Source organism: Festucalex cinctus, chromosome 8, assembly GCF_051991245.1.
Source record: "Festucalex cinctus isolate MCC-2025b chromosome 8, RoL_Fcin_1.0, whole genome shotgun sequence".
NCBI lineage: Eukaryota > Metazoa > Chordata > Actinopteri > Syngnathiformes > Syngnathidae > Festucalex > Festucalex cinctus.
The window spans coordinates 24,488,373-24,505,768 of NC_135418.1; the positions used below are offsets into that span (position 1 = coordinate 24,488,373).

Here is a 17,396-nt window from a genome sequence, read left to right on the forward strand (position 1 = left end):
TTTTGTTATGATGAATGGTGGCCCCACAATGCCCCAAAACTTGAAAAATAAATAAATAAAAATATGTATATTCTGGTGAAAAAGAACATGTAGCGTACAGTATATAAGAGTGTCCGGAACATGGCAACACTCATAATTGTCTACTTGAAAGTTAGAAAAAAAAAAATTAACCTGTCACCACAAATTAGGTGGACATGTCCATCATAACAGGACACACATCAAAGTCTCAAGGAGCAATCGAATAAAACTTAACAGGAAGTCGGCCATGTTGGTTTGAAACAGCCATTTGGGGTGAATTCCAGGGCTTGTACTTTGACACACTCCTACGAGGGAATTCACCTAATTGAGCCCCAATCGAACTCAGGTGTGTAGACAGATGGGCACCGCTAATTTGCAAAGGATTTTTGCCGACGCCATCTAAAGTGAGCAGAGCTTGGCGTCCAAGATTGCTGATCATTTCCATATTTGTCCATAAAAAATTGGGTGCGAAAGCTCATTTATTGCTGCTTGCACTTTTTTTTTTTTTTTTTTTTGTGCATGTGGTACAAATTGCAGTGGTGCAACTGCAGTAGTGCACCATCCTCTGAGCTGATTCTACTATTTGACAACTTTCTGTTGCTAAATTAGGTAACTACTATTCACTATTAAATCAGCTCAAAAATTGATGCAGTACAATAACGCTCTCTCTCTTTTGTTGTACTTATGAAAACTAAGCATAATTACTAATTAGTCTTTCTTTGTTGTAATTAAAATTTCTTTACTTTGTCTCATTAGAATGATGCATTTGTATCTGCTTGCTTCGTGGATTTGTCCATTCAAAAACCTTTGCCATATCCGCTCCATCATTCAGCCTGCAGTTTCCTTTAAGACTGGTTTCATATTTCCCCCAAAATAAATAATAAAAGCAAAAACAGAAAAAATCCACTGCTGGAGAAAAAAAAAGAAGACGCTGTCAAGGTCTTTCGCTGATGCTTGTGAGAATAAAACATTGAGCTCTTCAGTGGTTTCCATTGCGGAGCTGCTCGCATACTTTCGGTTGCCATGACAACTAAGTTGAACTATACATTGACTCATCTTTTACATGTGTGAGTATAGAAATGTAGAGAAAGAAAATTGACTTCCGAGTTCCGTAATGACATGCGTGTTAACGATCGCCTCACACAATGCGTGACAATTTACTCGGAACACGCCACCATCATCAACTCATACGGATGGACTGAATTCTTATTTTTTTAATTACTGAACAGGCTGTTTTGTGAGTGCACAATTAGTGTCAAACAATAGCCAAGTCCCTTGCTGTTGCTATGGTGACATAAATCACACATTAGTGGCCGTGTCCCGCTCGTCCAAGTACAGTTACTGGAAGGTAATCACCGAATGAGAGGAAGTAGTCAATTGCTGGAACTTGTTTTGCACAATCCAAAAGAAATCTATCATAATGAGCTCCTCCATGACACTGAAGCGAGTTGCTCATGTGTGATAGTTTTTTTTAGTCTATAGATGCTGTTCTTAACTCATTCACTCCCAGCCATTTTCACAGAAGCAATCCCGTTCGCTCCCGGCTGTTTTACTGGATTTTGACTGATTTTGCAAGGCCCACAGAACATTGTGTTCTTTTGCTATAAAAGCATGGAACCTATCAAAAGAAAGATTAAAGTCTCTTCTTTCATCAGGAAAAAAAAAAAAAGTATGTTTCTATCTGTTTCCGTTTGGCAGCAATTAGCATTAGAAGAGAGCTAAGTTTCATCAGTTTTCACGAATCTATTTAAAATTGTAAGCAATTGAGCTTTTTTTCTAGATGGCCCTGGTTGATCTCCTTTGCTCTGCTGCCACCTGCTGGCCGTTTGTGTAATAACTACCATTTCTGCAACCGTTCTTTGCAGTTGAGAGGCTGCATCAAAGCCTTCTGTATGCTCTAGCATTAAAAAAACACACACAAAAAAACGTATAAATACGTCTTTGGGACACTTAGAACATTAAAAAAACTTATTTATACATTATTGGGAGTAAATGAGTTAACATGGAGCTCCCTGAATCTTTATATCTCAAACAATACACTACTCCCGAGTCTTGATTTTCTTTTCTTTTGGCAGGAAAGTGTGTTTATTTTCAATTCCAGGTGCATTTACTTCCTAAAATACCCTAAAGAAGATAGATTTGACAGCTAACGCAGTGATTGACTCCTACCTGCCATATGGGGGGTTATAAACTCAACCTTCTATAACATTAAGGCTGACATGAGGGATTCCATCTTGCACTTGTTATACGGATGAATATAGCAAGCACGGATGGTCCATGAATGCACTAGCAGCTAGAAAATGGAGAGTAGGTGGATTTGCAGATGGGTAGAGAGCAGGTTAAAGATGCTCCACTACTCTCCCAGTGCTGTTTTACCTGTAATGCATACAGCCCTTTTAGCAGCATTACTCATTGTAGGACAGATACAGGTACACTTGTGTTACATAAACCAGAGCTTAAGTGTCTGCCTACCCCCTAAAAATCCCTGCAGATATTTATCGTCCATCCATTTTCTATGACGCGTATCCTCATTAGGGTCACGACTGAACAGGTGGTCACATTCACACCTAATTTATTTCTTCATTAATTTCTTTATTTACAATAATATGTTGGATGCAGTTCCCACTTGTCAAAACACAGCATTCTGATTAATATTTAAATTGTAAAATATGAATTAAGCAGCAAAATCAACCCGGTTTATCCATCTCAGGGGGCGGCCATTTTGTCACTTGCTGTCGACTGAAGATGACATCGCAGTTGCTTAGGGCTTCAGAAAACAAGTGTCACATTTAAGTAAATTTAAACAACTTTTTTTTTCAGTGGATATTTTGTCATGTCATGATATTAAAAGCAGCGCATCTGTAAAAAAAAAAAAAAAAAGTCAGGTTGATTTCCATTTGTGCAGTTCTAGCACCCTCTGGTGGCTAGCTTTTTTAGTGCAGTTTAATTTTCACAAGATATATTTTGGCCCTTATGTGTTTAATATCAATGCTAATGGTCAGATGATGGGGAACGTTATATGCTTTTGAACCAAGTCAATATGTGGAGGAACTGAACGTGTGTTTTAATTAGCAAGTGCCTCAATATTAAGTGTTATTAAAGATTGTAGGTTGTTTATATGCATTGCTGTAATGTACAAAAGCACAATGTAGTTGTTGTTGTTTTTTTAGGATGAGCTCTTTTTTTCTTTTTTTTTTCTTTTTTTTTTTACAATACATATTGTGACTTTTTTGTATCGCCAACCTCGCCACAATATCGTAATAATTATCGTATTGTGATCTTCATATCGTGACAATATCGTATTGTGATGTTTGGATATCGTTACATCTCTAGAATGTAGTGTTTAGTTAGCACTTATGGCCAGTCAATTACAGGGTAGATACAGACAAGCAACCAGTCACATGCACACCTATGGATAATTTAGTGTCTTCCATGAACCTGACATGCATGTTTTGGAATGTGGGAGGAAGCCGAAGCAGAGAAAACCCACGCAAACACGCGGGGAAACTGTTTCAGAATGGGGGAGGATGCCGGAGTTCCAACTGCACGCAGGAGATTCGAACCCAAAATCCCTTGCTTGAGACTGTGCTCTAATCTAAAACTAGACTCCGTCGTAAACCGAGGACCCCTCGAACTTGTTTTCATTCATGATGATGATGCGAGGACGAACGCGGCGCCTCTGACGCACGCAGCAGTCGTGCGTCCTGCGCGCGCGCGCACCACCCCGTCCTCCTTCCTCATTCCCCGCCTCACAGCTGAGCTCGCTGCTACACGTGCTCGCTCCTGAGAGCAAATTGACCTGTTGGAATTGTTGCGAGGAAGTCTGCCAAATCGGAGCGGTCGAGTGGTCAAAAGTGGACTCAAAAGTCGTGCCGGGAAATAAAGAAAACCAGAGAGGGTTGGATACTTCTTACATAACCGATTCACTTCTTTGGAGGTAAGTCCATGAGCATCTTTTGTGCAAACACATGGACATTTGAAGACCATCAGCTTGTGTATTACTTGGAGCATCAGTGTCATTTCTGTGTAAAAGTACAAATGGTGCTCCTTACTTTGCCCATCTGGCTTCATTTTTAGCCCGAGACTTTGCCCAAACTCCACGCGGAGGCAAGCTGCTTCTCGGCTTAAAGTGTTCACAGCCTCACAGTGTCCCCGAGATTGTCATCATGACTAGTCATCCTTTCGCACCCGAGAAGTCATTGTGCACCCCGCGGGGCTGCACAATTAGGGATGGGGAGCGAGAGAGAGAGAGAGCAAGTTGATACTGCATTGTGCATCAATACAAAATCAGTCATGCATTTATTAAATAATGATCAGCTTTAGTGGTTAGCACATCTGCTTCACCGTTCTGATGTTCTGGGTTCGAATCTCAAGTTTTCATGTTCTTCCCGTGCTTGTGTGGGTTTACTCTGAGTAATCCAGCTTCCTCCCCCATCAAAAAAGACAAAAAAAAATCATGTTAGGTTCATTCAAGACTCAAAATTGTCCGTAGGTGTGAATTTGAGTGTCAATGGTTGTTTGTCTATAAGTACCCTGCGATTGGCTGGCAACCAATCCAGGGTGTAACCCACTTCTCTCGCCAAAACTCTGCTTAGATCGGCTCCTGATCGCCCTTGACCGCGAGGATAAGGGCTATCTGATTAATGTCAACAAGTCACCAAAATCAGATGGAATAAGACTCCAGTTAGCCGCCACACTTACGTTTGCAAGTGCAATAAAACAATGACTAAATGGATTTTCTCTGTGATTGATTGGCAATCAGTACAGGGTGAGCCCCACTTCTCTCATCAAAAGTTAACTGGGATTGACTGCAGCCTGCCCATGACCCACCCAACCAACCAGGTCAAATGCTTTTAAAAAAATGATGAATGGGTAACCAAATGTGTCTCATTCATATTTACATCACTGGTTCCTGTATTTCACATCTCCACGCAGGCAAAACTGATTTCCTCATTTGGCCTAATCTCTCAAAATTCAGCATGGACATTCAACACCAGTCACTGGCTGTAAAGTTGCCAGGCCTCCTCATTGTTTTGCCGTTACGTAAACGCTCACGTCGGAGAGCCGCAGTTTTCAGTCCCATCAAGCAGCGATGATCAGCACGATGCTGTATCGACAGCAGCGCAGCCGCATACTGTAGCGCTCGGTTACCATGGCAACTAAACAACATCAGAGAGAAGCTGGTCAGATAACAGAAGAAGACATGAATGGTCGTCAAAGGGGCCGATTCGCGTCCTCGTCTGTGTTTTCGTTGCTAAAACCGACACCCTCTCATTGATCGTACGGTCGCAGAGGGTATGTTAGTTGTCACAATTGACGTCCGTATCATAAATGAAGGCTAAATGAAGCACATTCTTCGCAGTCTGGCTCAAACACAACAAAGAGCATCTGTCCTGTATCGGCAAGCCTTTGAAGAGGTGCCACTTTGGCGAAATCCGCTGCTCTGGCATGCTGCCACGCAACCAACAAACATGAGCATACAACAACATCATGATGTGTTTTTAAAGCTCATAAACAAGGAGGAAGTGTATTGGGAGTGAAAAGCTACAACTCTTAACTCAAAACGGAGTGTCTTGTGAATATTTACTCTAATTGTAATTCCAATCACTTCAAGGTGAGAAATTGTGCATTATTTTTCACAATTTCAAGAATGTCTTGAAATCATATTTGTGGCATTCTTTTATGAAAAATACCCGAAAGATTAAGAATTATAGTACACTTTCCACATTCACTTTGTAGCATCAGTGAAATTAGCCTGTTTTGTCTCATGCAAATGAGTCGTCGATCTACCCCTATTACTGGTGGGCCAATGGCGAGCAGAGCAAAACAAAAACAAAGACAGTAAAATTGCCTATTGCCGATGCAGCCCACTTTTACTGTCTGTTTTTTCCGCCTTTGCACAAAAAAAGTTATTGCACTGTATACGTAGACTCAAAACCATAGATGTCGGAACCGTCGTAAACCGAGGACCCCCTGTATGAAGTTACCTCTGTTGACTAAAGTTATTCCGTTCTTCCAAAGGTGTAGTTCTGCTTAGCATTCGGTTTTGGCATATCATGTTTTCATGTTGCTTGAAAATGTCAGATATTCACCCACCCGCCATTGCCAGCGAAACTCTGTGCAGGGTAGTAATATGTAAATTAACTGCACTGTTACGTCGCAATTCATATTGGCTCTGGATTTTGGAACTAGTCAGATAACGTGACATTTACATGGTAGTGTAACACTTCGGGTGCGGGCAGGCACTCCAGGAATCCAACTGTTTGCATACAACCTATTCAAAACTTTTCATCATATACCCTTGACAAGTATCTAATTTAACTTGACACTTACTTGTTAGACAATAATAGCAAGCTAAGTTTTGGTTGCTTCTGGGGAAACGACTTTGTCATTCCCGCCTGAAGGGTTTCCACAATTGCTGCGAGTGAATTCCGAAGCATTAATGAAGAGCTCTTTATTCAGATCGTGCCCAAAAGGCACAGATAAAAGACGTCTTGAGTCAGCATTACATGGTCTCTGCCGTCGTCTTTGTCAAGGAGAGCTGCCTTTATCTGCGAGCTGGGTGAAAGCATTTGGTGGTAGCCTCGTAGCGTAGGAACTGATGATTAATCACGATACGGTTGCGCATGCACATTATGTTGAATTCAAGAGATGTTTCTAGCGCTTGTCATTTAGGAGGTCGCTGGTGAGCTGGAGCCCATGCCATATGGCTTTTAGAAAGGGATTGAGCTAATTTCAGTTGTTTTGTTTATTTCACATAAGGTGTGATAGTCGGGGTAACTTTGTCTAATCGATGAGGTCATTGGTTTGTTCCCCCCAGTCAATCAGCGAACTTTGTGCCCCCAAACAGACCCACCCACTAACTAACTACTCTCCCTCGGGCTTCAGTTGCACAGGCCCCACCCCCAACTTGATCATCCAATCACATTTAGATGCCTTAAAAGGCGAGTAAGATCGGGGATGAAAATTGAACCCTAAACTGAAGAACTGTGGAGTAGACTTATGTGGAAATGTGTATTGTCTCATGAATGTGGAACTATTGTCTCAATCATTTTTGCTGTTCACTAATAGTCCAATGGGCGGCACGGTGGATAACTGGTTAGCACGTCCGGCTCCCAGTGCTGAGGACGCAAGATCAAGTCCAGGCTTCGGCCTTCCTGGGTGGAGTTTGCATGTTCTCCCCGTGCCTGAGTGGGTCTTCTCCGGGTACTCCGGTCTCCTCCCACATTCCAAAGACATGCTTGGCAGGTTAATTGGGCGCTCTGAATTGTCCCTAGGTGTGCTCGTGAGTGTGAGTGGTTGTTCGTCTCCGTGTGCCCTGCGATTGGCTGGCAACCAGTTCAGGGTGTACTGCCCGAAGCCTGCTGGGATAGGCTCCAGCACCCCCGTGACCCTTGTGAGGAGTAAGCGGTTAAATTAAGAAAATTGACGGCTGGATAATAGTCTAGCGGTATACTTTTCTGTCTTCATTTTGTGACTTTGCAGGAAAGTGTGGGTTCAGTTGCCACTCAGTCACATATGAATGCAAGTGGGGATGGCTGTCGGTGTCTTTATGTGCCTGTGATTAGCTGGCGACCAGTCCAGGATGAAGTGTGCCGCTTGCCCGACAAGGAGCTGAGTTAGAATAATTGGCATAACCAGATAAGCGACAATGACTAATTCACTGCTAAGAAACAAGGCACATATTATTAAAATAAATAATTTATCACAGCACAGATGGATGGATTTAGGAGGTAGGCAAACACAAAACATTAACGGTGGCACTGGGGTGTTATATTATAAGACGAAAGCATACTACTCAGACAATCCTTTAGACTAGAAGTGAACACAAAGTCCTCCCCTTGAGGACAAAGACGACTCGCATTATTTTTGAGCAAATGCGGAGCTCGGTGTTTTGAGTAGCTCTTGTCTACTCATACCCACCCCAAGGAAAGCTTTTCTTTACTTGGGTATATATACAGTACATCTGGAACACAAACAGCCCCGTCAACCTGTCTCGGCTGTATTTGAAAGTCGAGGAGGCTTTACCCCCTTCAGCTACTCTGGGCTGATGCTCAGCTGCACTTTATTCTCAGCGATGATGTGCGCCTGGTGCGCTGTGAAGGATTGGTGCTGCATAAACAGGAATAACCTTTGAGGCATTGGCAACCACAGATTACTGACAAACTGGAGCTAAGGGTGAAACAAAAGTCAACACGACCATCCTGCTCTAAGTTGTTACTAAGTGAGACTATTTAATAACACTAATATTGTCTTTTTCTTTCTGACTTCTTCCTACCAATTGGGCTGCAAAGAAAGAAAGAAAGAAAGAAAGAAAGAAAGAAAGAAAGAAAGAAAGAAAGAAAGAAAGAAAGAAAGAAAGAAAAAGAAAAAGAAAAAGAAAAAGAGAGAATTTAGCCAGTTGCAGTGGTTTTCAAACTGCCTAGACTTGGACCCCTTTAGCCACAAAATATTCTCTCAGGATAGTTTTTCAAAGACATCTGACAATCGGGCCTGTGAAGATGCTCAAATTGGGCCCCATTGTCAGTCTACCGCCTTTAAATAGAGGCCTGGTAATCTGCAAGCGAATAAATAAAAGCCTGTGGGAACGATTTCAGGAAATACGATACATTACAAACCACTATCACACAACCACTTTCATTCAGCACTACAATAATTGAGTCAATAGACAGCTCTATTTATAGGTATTCATTTAACAATTTGCTTGATATTATGACTGTAATTCGTAGCGGTATAGACCAAACTCTGATTATAAATTCAAACATACTGAAACTAATAAAGGTTTTATCTGCTCCACAATACAGAATAAAGCATATCTGCAGAGATATCAGTCTCAGTAATGAGCCCCCTTGCGGACCCTCCAATGACTCTGATCCTGCTTGGAAGCAATAAAGAGTATTAAAGCAAGCTGCTTTGCCAATCCTCCTCGCATTTTCATTCCCCAAAATGTATTTTCAGAAGAAAACATAATATATGACGGCGCTTTTACAGCCATGAGCAATCGTTTGCTTTTTGGTGGGGTCTCGACTGAGGCTCCAGACAGCAGCGAGCTCAGTCGGATTTCTCTTTTGACTCCCACTCTTCTCTGCTGGCTGCTGTTTCTACTGCGGCGCTTGCCAAGAAAGTGCCTGTTTACCATAAAAGCATACAATATTTAGATTGGCGTGGTAGCCTGGATTGTCTTTGGAGAGTAGAGTAAAAACATGGACCAGCAATTAGTTTTAACGCCATAGACTCGACGGCTACGATATTAGACACACATGCACAATTGAATCAACGTGTCTGCAATATCACTCAAAAACTGAGCAGTGAGCACGAAAATTTTTGTTTGCATATGAATACATAGTATGGCCACAAAAGGCTGCCAGTGAGTGTATACTGTAGGTACTGTGGCCATCTTTGTAAACATGCCTGTGTATACCGTACATTAAGAAAAAAAAAAAAAAGGTCTCAATAGACGAAAGAAATGAGGGTCAAGTGAAGAAACATTTTGCAGTAAAAAACAGAGAGAATAATAATGATATTGTGGTACAGAACTAAAAGAGATGATCTTAGCCTGGCTTTTTGACGTTTATGTAATTTTATTTTAATGGTATTGTTTTTTATTCAACAAAAGTATTAAGAGATCTCTTGGAGTGGCATAGATTTATGATGGTGATGATGATCATGATGTTCTCGACTTGACCGAAAACTAATTGCTGCAGGTGTATATATCCAGCTGAAAATGTACAGTAACTCACAAAAGTGAGTACATTACTCACATTTATGCAGATATTTGACTAATTTGCTCCCAAAAACGTATAAATATGTTATATTCTAAATGTTTTAATTGTCCCAAAGACGTATTTATATGTTATTTATGTTTTTTATGCTAGAGCATACAGAAGGCTTTGGCAGCCTCTCAACTGCAGTGAACGGGTAAAAAAAAAAAAACGGCCAGCGGGTAGCAGCAGAGTATAAGAGATCAACCAGGGCCATGTTGAAAACAAGCGGTTTCCCCACAATTCTAAACAGAAATGTGAATAATGATGAAACTTAGCTATATTCTAATGCTAATTTCTGCAAAACGGAAACAGATAGAAAATATACATTTTTTTCCTGATGAAAGAAGACAGACGAATCTTTCTTTTGGTAGGTTCCATGTTTTTATAGCAATCGAACACAATATTCTGTGGACCTTGCAAAATCAGTCAAAATCCAGTAAAACAGACGGGAACGAAGGGGGTTGCTTCAGTGAAAATGGCTGTGAGTGAATTAGTTAATTAGTTTTCATGGGGCAACACTATAAAAAAAATATAAAAAAATATTTAAAAAAAATAACTACAGTATAAAGGAAAGTAGTTCGTGTACAGCTTGTAAACGGACTGCTCTCTCAAAATAACTAAAAATGTAACAACTATGCTGCTGGCAACAAAAGTGAGTACACCCCTTAGTGAAACTGTCCAAATTGAGCACAGTTAGTCAGTTTTTGTCCCCAATGTCATGTGACTCATTCGTGTTACAAGGTCTCCGGTGTTAATAGGGAGCAGGTCTGTCAAATGTGGTATTACAGCTCTCACACTCTCTCATACTGTTCACTGAAAATTCCACCTCATGGCAAGGAACGCTCTGAAGATCTGAAAAAAAAAAAAACTAAAAAAACTAAGAAAAAAAAAAAAAACTAAAAAAAAAACAAAAACAAAAAAAACCTGTTACTCTACATAAAGACGGCCTAGATTAAAATTGAGCTGTGGTACAGTGGCCAAGACCATCCAGCGGTTTAAGGTTAAAAAAATAATAATAATAATTTAATTTTCCTTGTCCCTGTTCTTTTTGTACAGCAAAGGATTCCCTGGCTAGGGCAGGAGCTGCCATGCCATTTGGTTGCCTGACGCTCGGGGAGAAGAAGGATTACAACAATCCCGCTGAAGTCACCGACAAATATGACCTGGGACAAGTCGTTAAGTCGTAAGTCAGGCAGCTCACGCAATTAAGAGAGAATGTTACCCAACAAAAAAATATGAAGCCCTTTTTCTTTTGCAGAGAGGAGTTTTGCGAGATGTTTCGAGCGAAGGATAGGAACACGCTGAAAATGTACACCTGCAAAAAGTTCAACAAAAAAGATGGCAGGAACGTGAGGAAAGCAGCCAAGAATGAAATAATGATCCTAAAGATGTAAGTGGAACTCAGCTATAAGACTCATGAAGACATTTTCAGACATTTTTTTTTAAATACTGTAGAAACGGATGACAAGGCAGAATTTACAGAGAGTTTATACAATACTTGAGATCATTACCCCAAGTGCCTCCCTCCATTGAGTAGTGACTTTTGCTAAGTTAACATTTTTCATCTGTGTCACTATGTGACAGTGGGATTGTGAAGCAATTACTGTATTCACATAAAGTAAGTCATGTATTAAACAATAATTGTCCTAATAATGCTTCTGCTGCCCCCAAGTGGGCAAAATAATCTGTACAACATATGTATCATAATATATGATGGATAATGTTTGTTGTACTGTATATTGGTTAGGGTGCAATTCATCAATTAGGGACCAGATTATCTAATCTAATAGATCAGATAGATGGATTCAACTAACCGAATATGCATGTTTTTGGAATGTGGGAGAAAGCCGGAATTAACGGAAAAACATGAAAAGTTCACATAGGAAGGCCGGAGGCAAGATTCAAACACAAAATGTTAGAACTGTGAGGCGGATGTGCTAACAAGTCTGAAACAATTTTAATGACATCATCCACTGACATTACCCCTGTACAAAATTCATGTTGTTAGTCCCATTTTTGTGTCTATCCCTTCATTTATTCCACTTTCCACTTTCACAGGATAAAACATCACAATATCCTCCAGCTGGTTGATGCTTTTGAAACAAAGAAAGAGTACTTTATCTTCCTGGAACTGTAAGTACGTTCACCTTGCGAAAATGCCGCAATGAGTTTTTCTCATCAGTAAGTTTCTATTCTGCAGCGCAACAGGCCGGGAGGTATTTGACTGGATCTTAGATCAGGGCTACTACTCAGAGAGGGACACCAGCAATGTGATGAGACAGGTGCTGGAGGCCGTAGCATACCTGCACTCTCTGAATATCGTCCACAGAAATCTAAAGGTACGACGTGCTACTGACACCAAGTGATGAGTAAGGAACACTTTGTGACATCAATTCCAGCTCGGTCTATTTACGAAATGCTTGCACTCCTCACACAGCTGGAGAATCTCGTGTACTTCAATCGCTTGAAACACTCCAAAATTGTTATCAGTGACTTCCAACTGGCAAAACTGGAAAACAGACACATTAAGGATCCGTGCGGGACTCCGGAGTATCTTGGTGGGTCAAGTTTGACACGCAGAACATCATTAAAAAACTATGGAAAGCTATCAGAGCTTCTTTTTCTTACTTTCAGCTCCTGAGGTTGTTGGAAGGCAGAGATATGGAAGACCTGTGGATTGTTGGGCGATAGGGGTCATCATGTACATACTGTAAGTACCACTGATTACTTTGGAATTTGGTCAGGTGTGTAAACTCCTGTTGTCTATGCATTTGTAGCATAACAATCAAACATTTGTCTAGTCAAAACAATAACATTACTAGACTAAGTGCAATTTCTGGAGAAATTGTGTGGTAATGCTGAAAGCTGAACGCTAACTGAATGCTCAGATTTGAATGCATGTAGAATGCTTAGGAAGTAAATTGAGAGATAAATTGTGAAATTATGCCCTCCTGATTACTGGACAATGCACTTTTACCAACTGTGCCACCAAACAGTATCAGAAACCTGGTAATGATGGTAAGTTATATGTACGGAAGTGGGCATGGAAAGTGACACTTGGAGAAATTTCAATGTCTGTCCCATTGAAAATGAATGGGGAAAAGTTTATATTAAACGTGATATTTAGCAAATACTGTAAGTAATGTGTAAATTGGAAGTATTATGTGGGAGTTGTTAAGCGGCAAAAAAGTGTGGAGAATAAAAATCACAATAACATATGTGGAAATGCTTCAGCATTCCCACAATTCCTCAACACCAGTGCTGAAACAGAAAGTGATTCTTGTTTGTTTATTCCCCTCCATGTTCGGTAAAGAATAATAATAAACCTAAACTGTGGTATTTTTGCTGACTCAATAGCTTGTCAGGGAACCCTCCTTTTTACGATGACACCGACGAAGATGACCCCGACAGTCGGGACAAGAACCTCTTCCTCAAGATTTTGTCGGGGGACTACGAATTTGACTCGCCATACTGGGACGATATTTCCGATTCCGGTAAGCCATTCCAGTCGGTTTAGCGTAGAGCTATCAATAGTTCACTGTTCGTTGTCTTTTCAGCCAAAACCTTAGTGGCGTCTTTGATGGAGGTGGACCAAGACCAGCGATTGACTGCACAGGAGGCTATTGCCCATGAATGGTATGATGAAATACTGTTTTCTAAAAAAGCATGGATTTCCAGAGTCAGGAAAGAATATGCTATGTTGCCATGTTGATGATACATTAATGTCACATCATTAGGTTAGAAAAGTTAAGAAAAAGGCCAATATTTCCTAATCAAGTGATTAGGCGAGAAAAGTAATTACATAATTCATGTAAATGAATTTAAAATGTGACCTCTTTAAAAGGTCAAAGATTGGGCAAAATTTGACACTTACTACAATCACTATGCTCCTGGAGAAGTACATACCGAAAAGATTTAACATTTCTGGAAGAAAAAACACTCTTAACCCACCCTCACCCCCTCCATTAGAAAATCATTTACACTGACTGATCTGACAATCGAGCCTTTGTTGACTTTGATCAAAAAAGAGGAAAAGAGCTCACATTAAGCCCTATTATCGTGTGTTATATGTGTATACCTCGCTTAAGATGTGTTGTCTTTCCACAGGATTTCTGGGAATGCTGCTTCGGATAAGAACATCAAAGATGGTGTTTGCGCACAAATAGAAAAGAACTTTGCAAAAGCCAAGTGGAAGGTATAAATTCCTATATTTTAGGGCTGATTTCTGCTCTGAATGTAAAATAAAAGGAGATTTTTCAAGGTATGAAAACTCTTGTAAACATGACAGTGGACAAATCCATCCATTCATTTTCCTGACCGCTTATTCCTCACGAGGGTCGCAGGGGGTGCTGGAGCCTATCTTAGCTGGCTTTGGGTAGTAGGCAGGGTACACCATGAACTGGTCACCAGTCAATCTCAGGGCACACAGAGACGAACAACCATCCACACTCACAAGCACACCTAGGGACAATTCGGAGCACCCAATTAACCTGCCATGCATGTCTTTGGAATGTGGGAGGAGACCGGAGTACCCGGAGAAGACCCATGCAGGCACGGGGAGAGCATGCAAACTCCACCCAGGAAGCCAGAGCCTGGACTCGAACCCGAGTCCTCAGTACAGTGGACAAATATTTACCTTATTTAAAGTTACAGTATATTTTACTTTTTAATTTAACACTAATAGAAACGCAGAGAAAAGATGGAAAATGAGATCAACACGATGACATTTTTGGGTTAAAAAACAAAACAAAAAACATTCCGCATCTTGTGAATATATTTTAAATTACAAGGCCAGCACAAATGATTCTTACAGATTAAATTGACATGGCAGCACATACAGGTTGAAATTTGAATGGACAAAAAAAAAAAAAAGCGAACATACACATACTGAAACTGCGTCAGCCAAGAGAAATACTACAAAATCCAGTGCATATAGACCTTTGGGAATTAGTAATAAAATGGGGAAAGTAATAAAATTTCATTGAACAAATGTTAGAGTTAGGGTGTAAATGCAGGTCAGTGCTTCTGGTGGAATTTGTTAGACTGTGAAATTTTTCCCATATGAAATATGTACTTTGGCTCAATAATGGCAGGGAGGTTTAGACATCCATGTCCATATGTTTGATTACTCACAGAAAGCTGTCAGAGTCACCACCCTGATGAAGAGACTCCGGGCATCCGAGCAAGGGGATTCAGGAGCTTCCGGAGCCGATGCCGGAGCACCCGCAGGCACTGCTGCTGCTCCGGTCGCGGCCGGCGGTGGCCTTGGCCTCGCCGCCAGCCTAAAGGCAGCTCTTAGCGCAAACGCTCCTGACACACAGACTCCCGCCACTCCCGTGGATCCTCAGCCAAGTACAGCCAGAGTAGAGGAGAAGCCAGAGGAACGGTGCAATGGTGATGTTCTCTAAAGAAAAGAAGGAGCGGGAATTAACATGCACACAGAAGAAGACGGTTCCTGATGACTAACAAACACATGAGCAGTTCAGTCAATATGGTTGGCATAACCTTGTGATGTTTGTGTTGTCCAACTATCCCTGAGTTATCCTATGTTATGTATTTCATCAATTTTGCCTACTGTACTGATTGTTCTGTAGTATTCACCTCTCTTGTTACTTTGTGTGCAGGTCCCTTTAAAAAAAACAAAAACAAAAAAACAACAACATGTAGTTAGTTCAAAGTAGCTCCTCAGTTGTGCCCCCCCCCCCCTGACTAACTGTACAAATGCAAAATGGGATTTAGTGAAATCAATTTCATCTTTAGTCATCAACTGACTGTATGTATATGTAAATAGTGTGTACTTGTTTCAAACCAATGGCTAGTGGTAAGCTTCAGATCTGGATTCATGCCGTAGAGTTGTTTTGTTTTTGTTTTGTTTTGTTTTTTTCAATAGAAACCTAATGCAAATAATAGTACGATTGTTAAAATCTGTCAATCATGTTTCTGAAAATATGATATCACCTGATTAGTTATCTCAATTAAAATGATCCTAATATGTCTTTGGAATAACAATCAGACACTTGTTTGGTGGCATTGTTGGCCTCGAGGCTGGAACACGGAACAGTTATGTGTCCAGAAATACACTTAATAGAACAACACATAAAGTAATACAGCCAATAACACAGTTTTCACTATCCGTATATCCCCTATTCACTTGTGTCTGACCATGAGAAATACTGCATAACTCTCACACACAAATTAACTTCACACACAAATGACAGCAAGCCCCCCCCCCCCCCCCCCCCACACACACTTTTTTTTTGTTAAAGTGCCTTAATATTCTTTGCAGTAAAGAAACGTTTCAGAAGAAACAGCTCCATTAAAATGGCCTATTTATTATTTCTTTGAAATGTTTTAGCTGCTTCACTTGCTCTTCTTTTTTAGAGTCTTTTAGACCGCTTCACAAATAAATACTGTATGCCCTCCATTTTACCAATGTCATTGGGGCCACCCAGAAAAGGGAAAGAAAAAAAAATATGCCGCAAGATTAACGTCTTAATCTTACAAGAATAAAATTACATAGTGTATTTTCAAGGAAAGGTGTTTTATATTCTTTTAGATTAAGTCATACAATTTGTCCAGAGTAGTATTTTCCTGAGATTTAAGTAATAATTTTATATGAGTAGTTGTATATTTTTTTGGGGGGGAAAGTGGTACACAGTAGTATATATCGAGGCAAAATGTGTGGTTGTTTTTGTTTTTGTTATGTTATTTTATGAGAATAAAGTCATATATTTTTCATCTAGAAATGTTTGGTTTTGAGAGGAAAAATTTATATTTTCTGAGACAGTTGTATATTTTTAGATTAATTCAAAATTAAAGTTTAATAATGTTTTTTAATGGGATTTTTTTTTTTTTTCAAATAACGCCATATTACCATGAAATGAAATACAATACTCAGTAGGCCTACTATATTATGGTACATCAATATAAGAATAGAGTATTTATTAAAGGCGTATCAGTCAACTGATATCCTGTCTTAATTTCCCATTATAAAAGCATAACTATCATATGATCTCAAAACTATCAGACTTTTCTCCTCTAAATATATGATTTTATTATTTTAAAATCAGGATTTTATAAAATATACTACAGTACTTAAATATAAAAATATGTGAATTTATCGTGTAAGTATCGAAAACATAACATTTTACTCTCATGTTCCAACTTTAATCTCGAAAATGCCGGTATTCAACTTCTTTTTCCTCGAAAAATTCAACTTAATTCTCCTAAGACTACGACTTTAATATTGGAGTGTAAGCATTTTTTTTCTTTCTTTATTGTGTGCCCCCAATTCTTCTTTGTACTAATGCAGTTTAAGACTAAGATTTTATGTGAAGTATTGTTTTAGCCGTTTTGTTGATCTTGTGTTGTCGATCGTGGTAAAGTACTGCTTATTCATTCCTGATGCTGTATCTGTATTATCTGCATTATGTAGTTGCTTTTTTTGTGTACTTAGCAACATTTAGCAGAGTTAGCAAATTGCTACAACGCTTATAAAACAATAAAATTAGCAATATTGGTCTGGCTGTTTGTCATGTTAAATTCACTCATCTTTTCATGATTGATGGATGATAGGCAGGCTAGCTACGATAGATTAGATAGATAGATAGATAG

At 39.9% G+C, this 17,396-nt stretch overlaps 1 protein-coding gene across 1 annotated transcript; it reads left to right on the forward strand.

Moving 5' to 3' along the window:
• The first annotated feature begins 3,562 nt into the window (after positions 1-3,562).
• camkva (CaM kinase-like vesicle-associated a) lies at positions 3,563-17,301 on the forward strand. The gene is made up of 11 exons (XM_077528521.1): positions 3,563-3,955; positions 10,839-10,965; positions 11,041-11,172; positions 11,841-11,915; positions 11,983-12,121; positions 12,220-12,340; positions 12,417-12,492; positions 13,140-13,276; positions 13,340-13,418; positions 13,890-13,977; positions 14,918-17,301. The coding sequence occupies exons 2-11, from the start codon at positions 10,871-10,873 to the stop codon at positions 15,188-15,190; spliced, it is 1,215 nt and encodes a 404-aa protein (XP_077384647.1). The 5' UTR covers positions 3,563-3,955; positions 10,839-10,870; the 3' UTR covers positions 15,191-17,301.
• Positions 17,302-17,396: the final 95 nt, after the last annotated feature.

Bases quoted from the DNA above. Each gene is read 5' to 3' on its own strand.
- camkva (XM_077528521.1), top strand. From the start codon at position 10,871: ATGCCATTTGGTTGCCTGACGCTCGGGGAGAAGAAGGATTACAACAAT. The intron at 12,122-12,219 runs GTACGACGTGCT...CTCCTCACACAG, and splicing joins TCGTCCACAGAAATCTAAAG to CTGGAGAATCTCGTGTACTT. The intron at 13,978-14,917 runs GTATAAATTCCT...GATTACTCACAG, and splicing joins TTGCAAAAGCCAAGTGGAAG to AAAGCTGTCAGAGTCACCAC.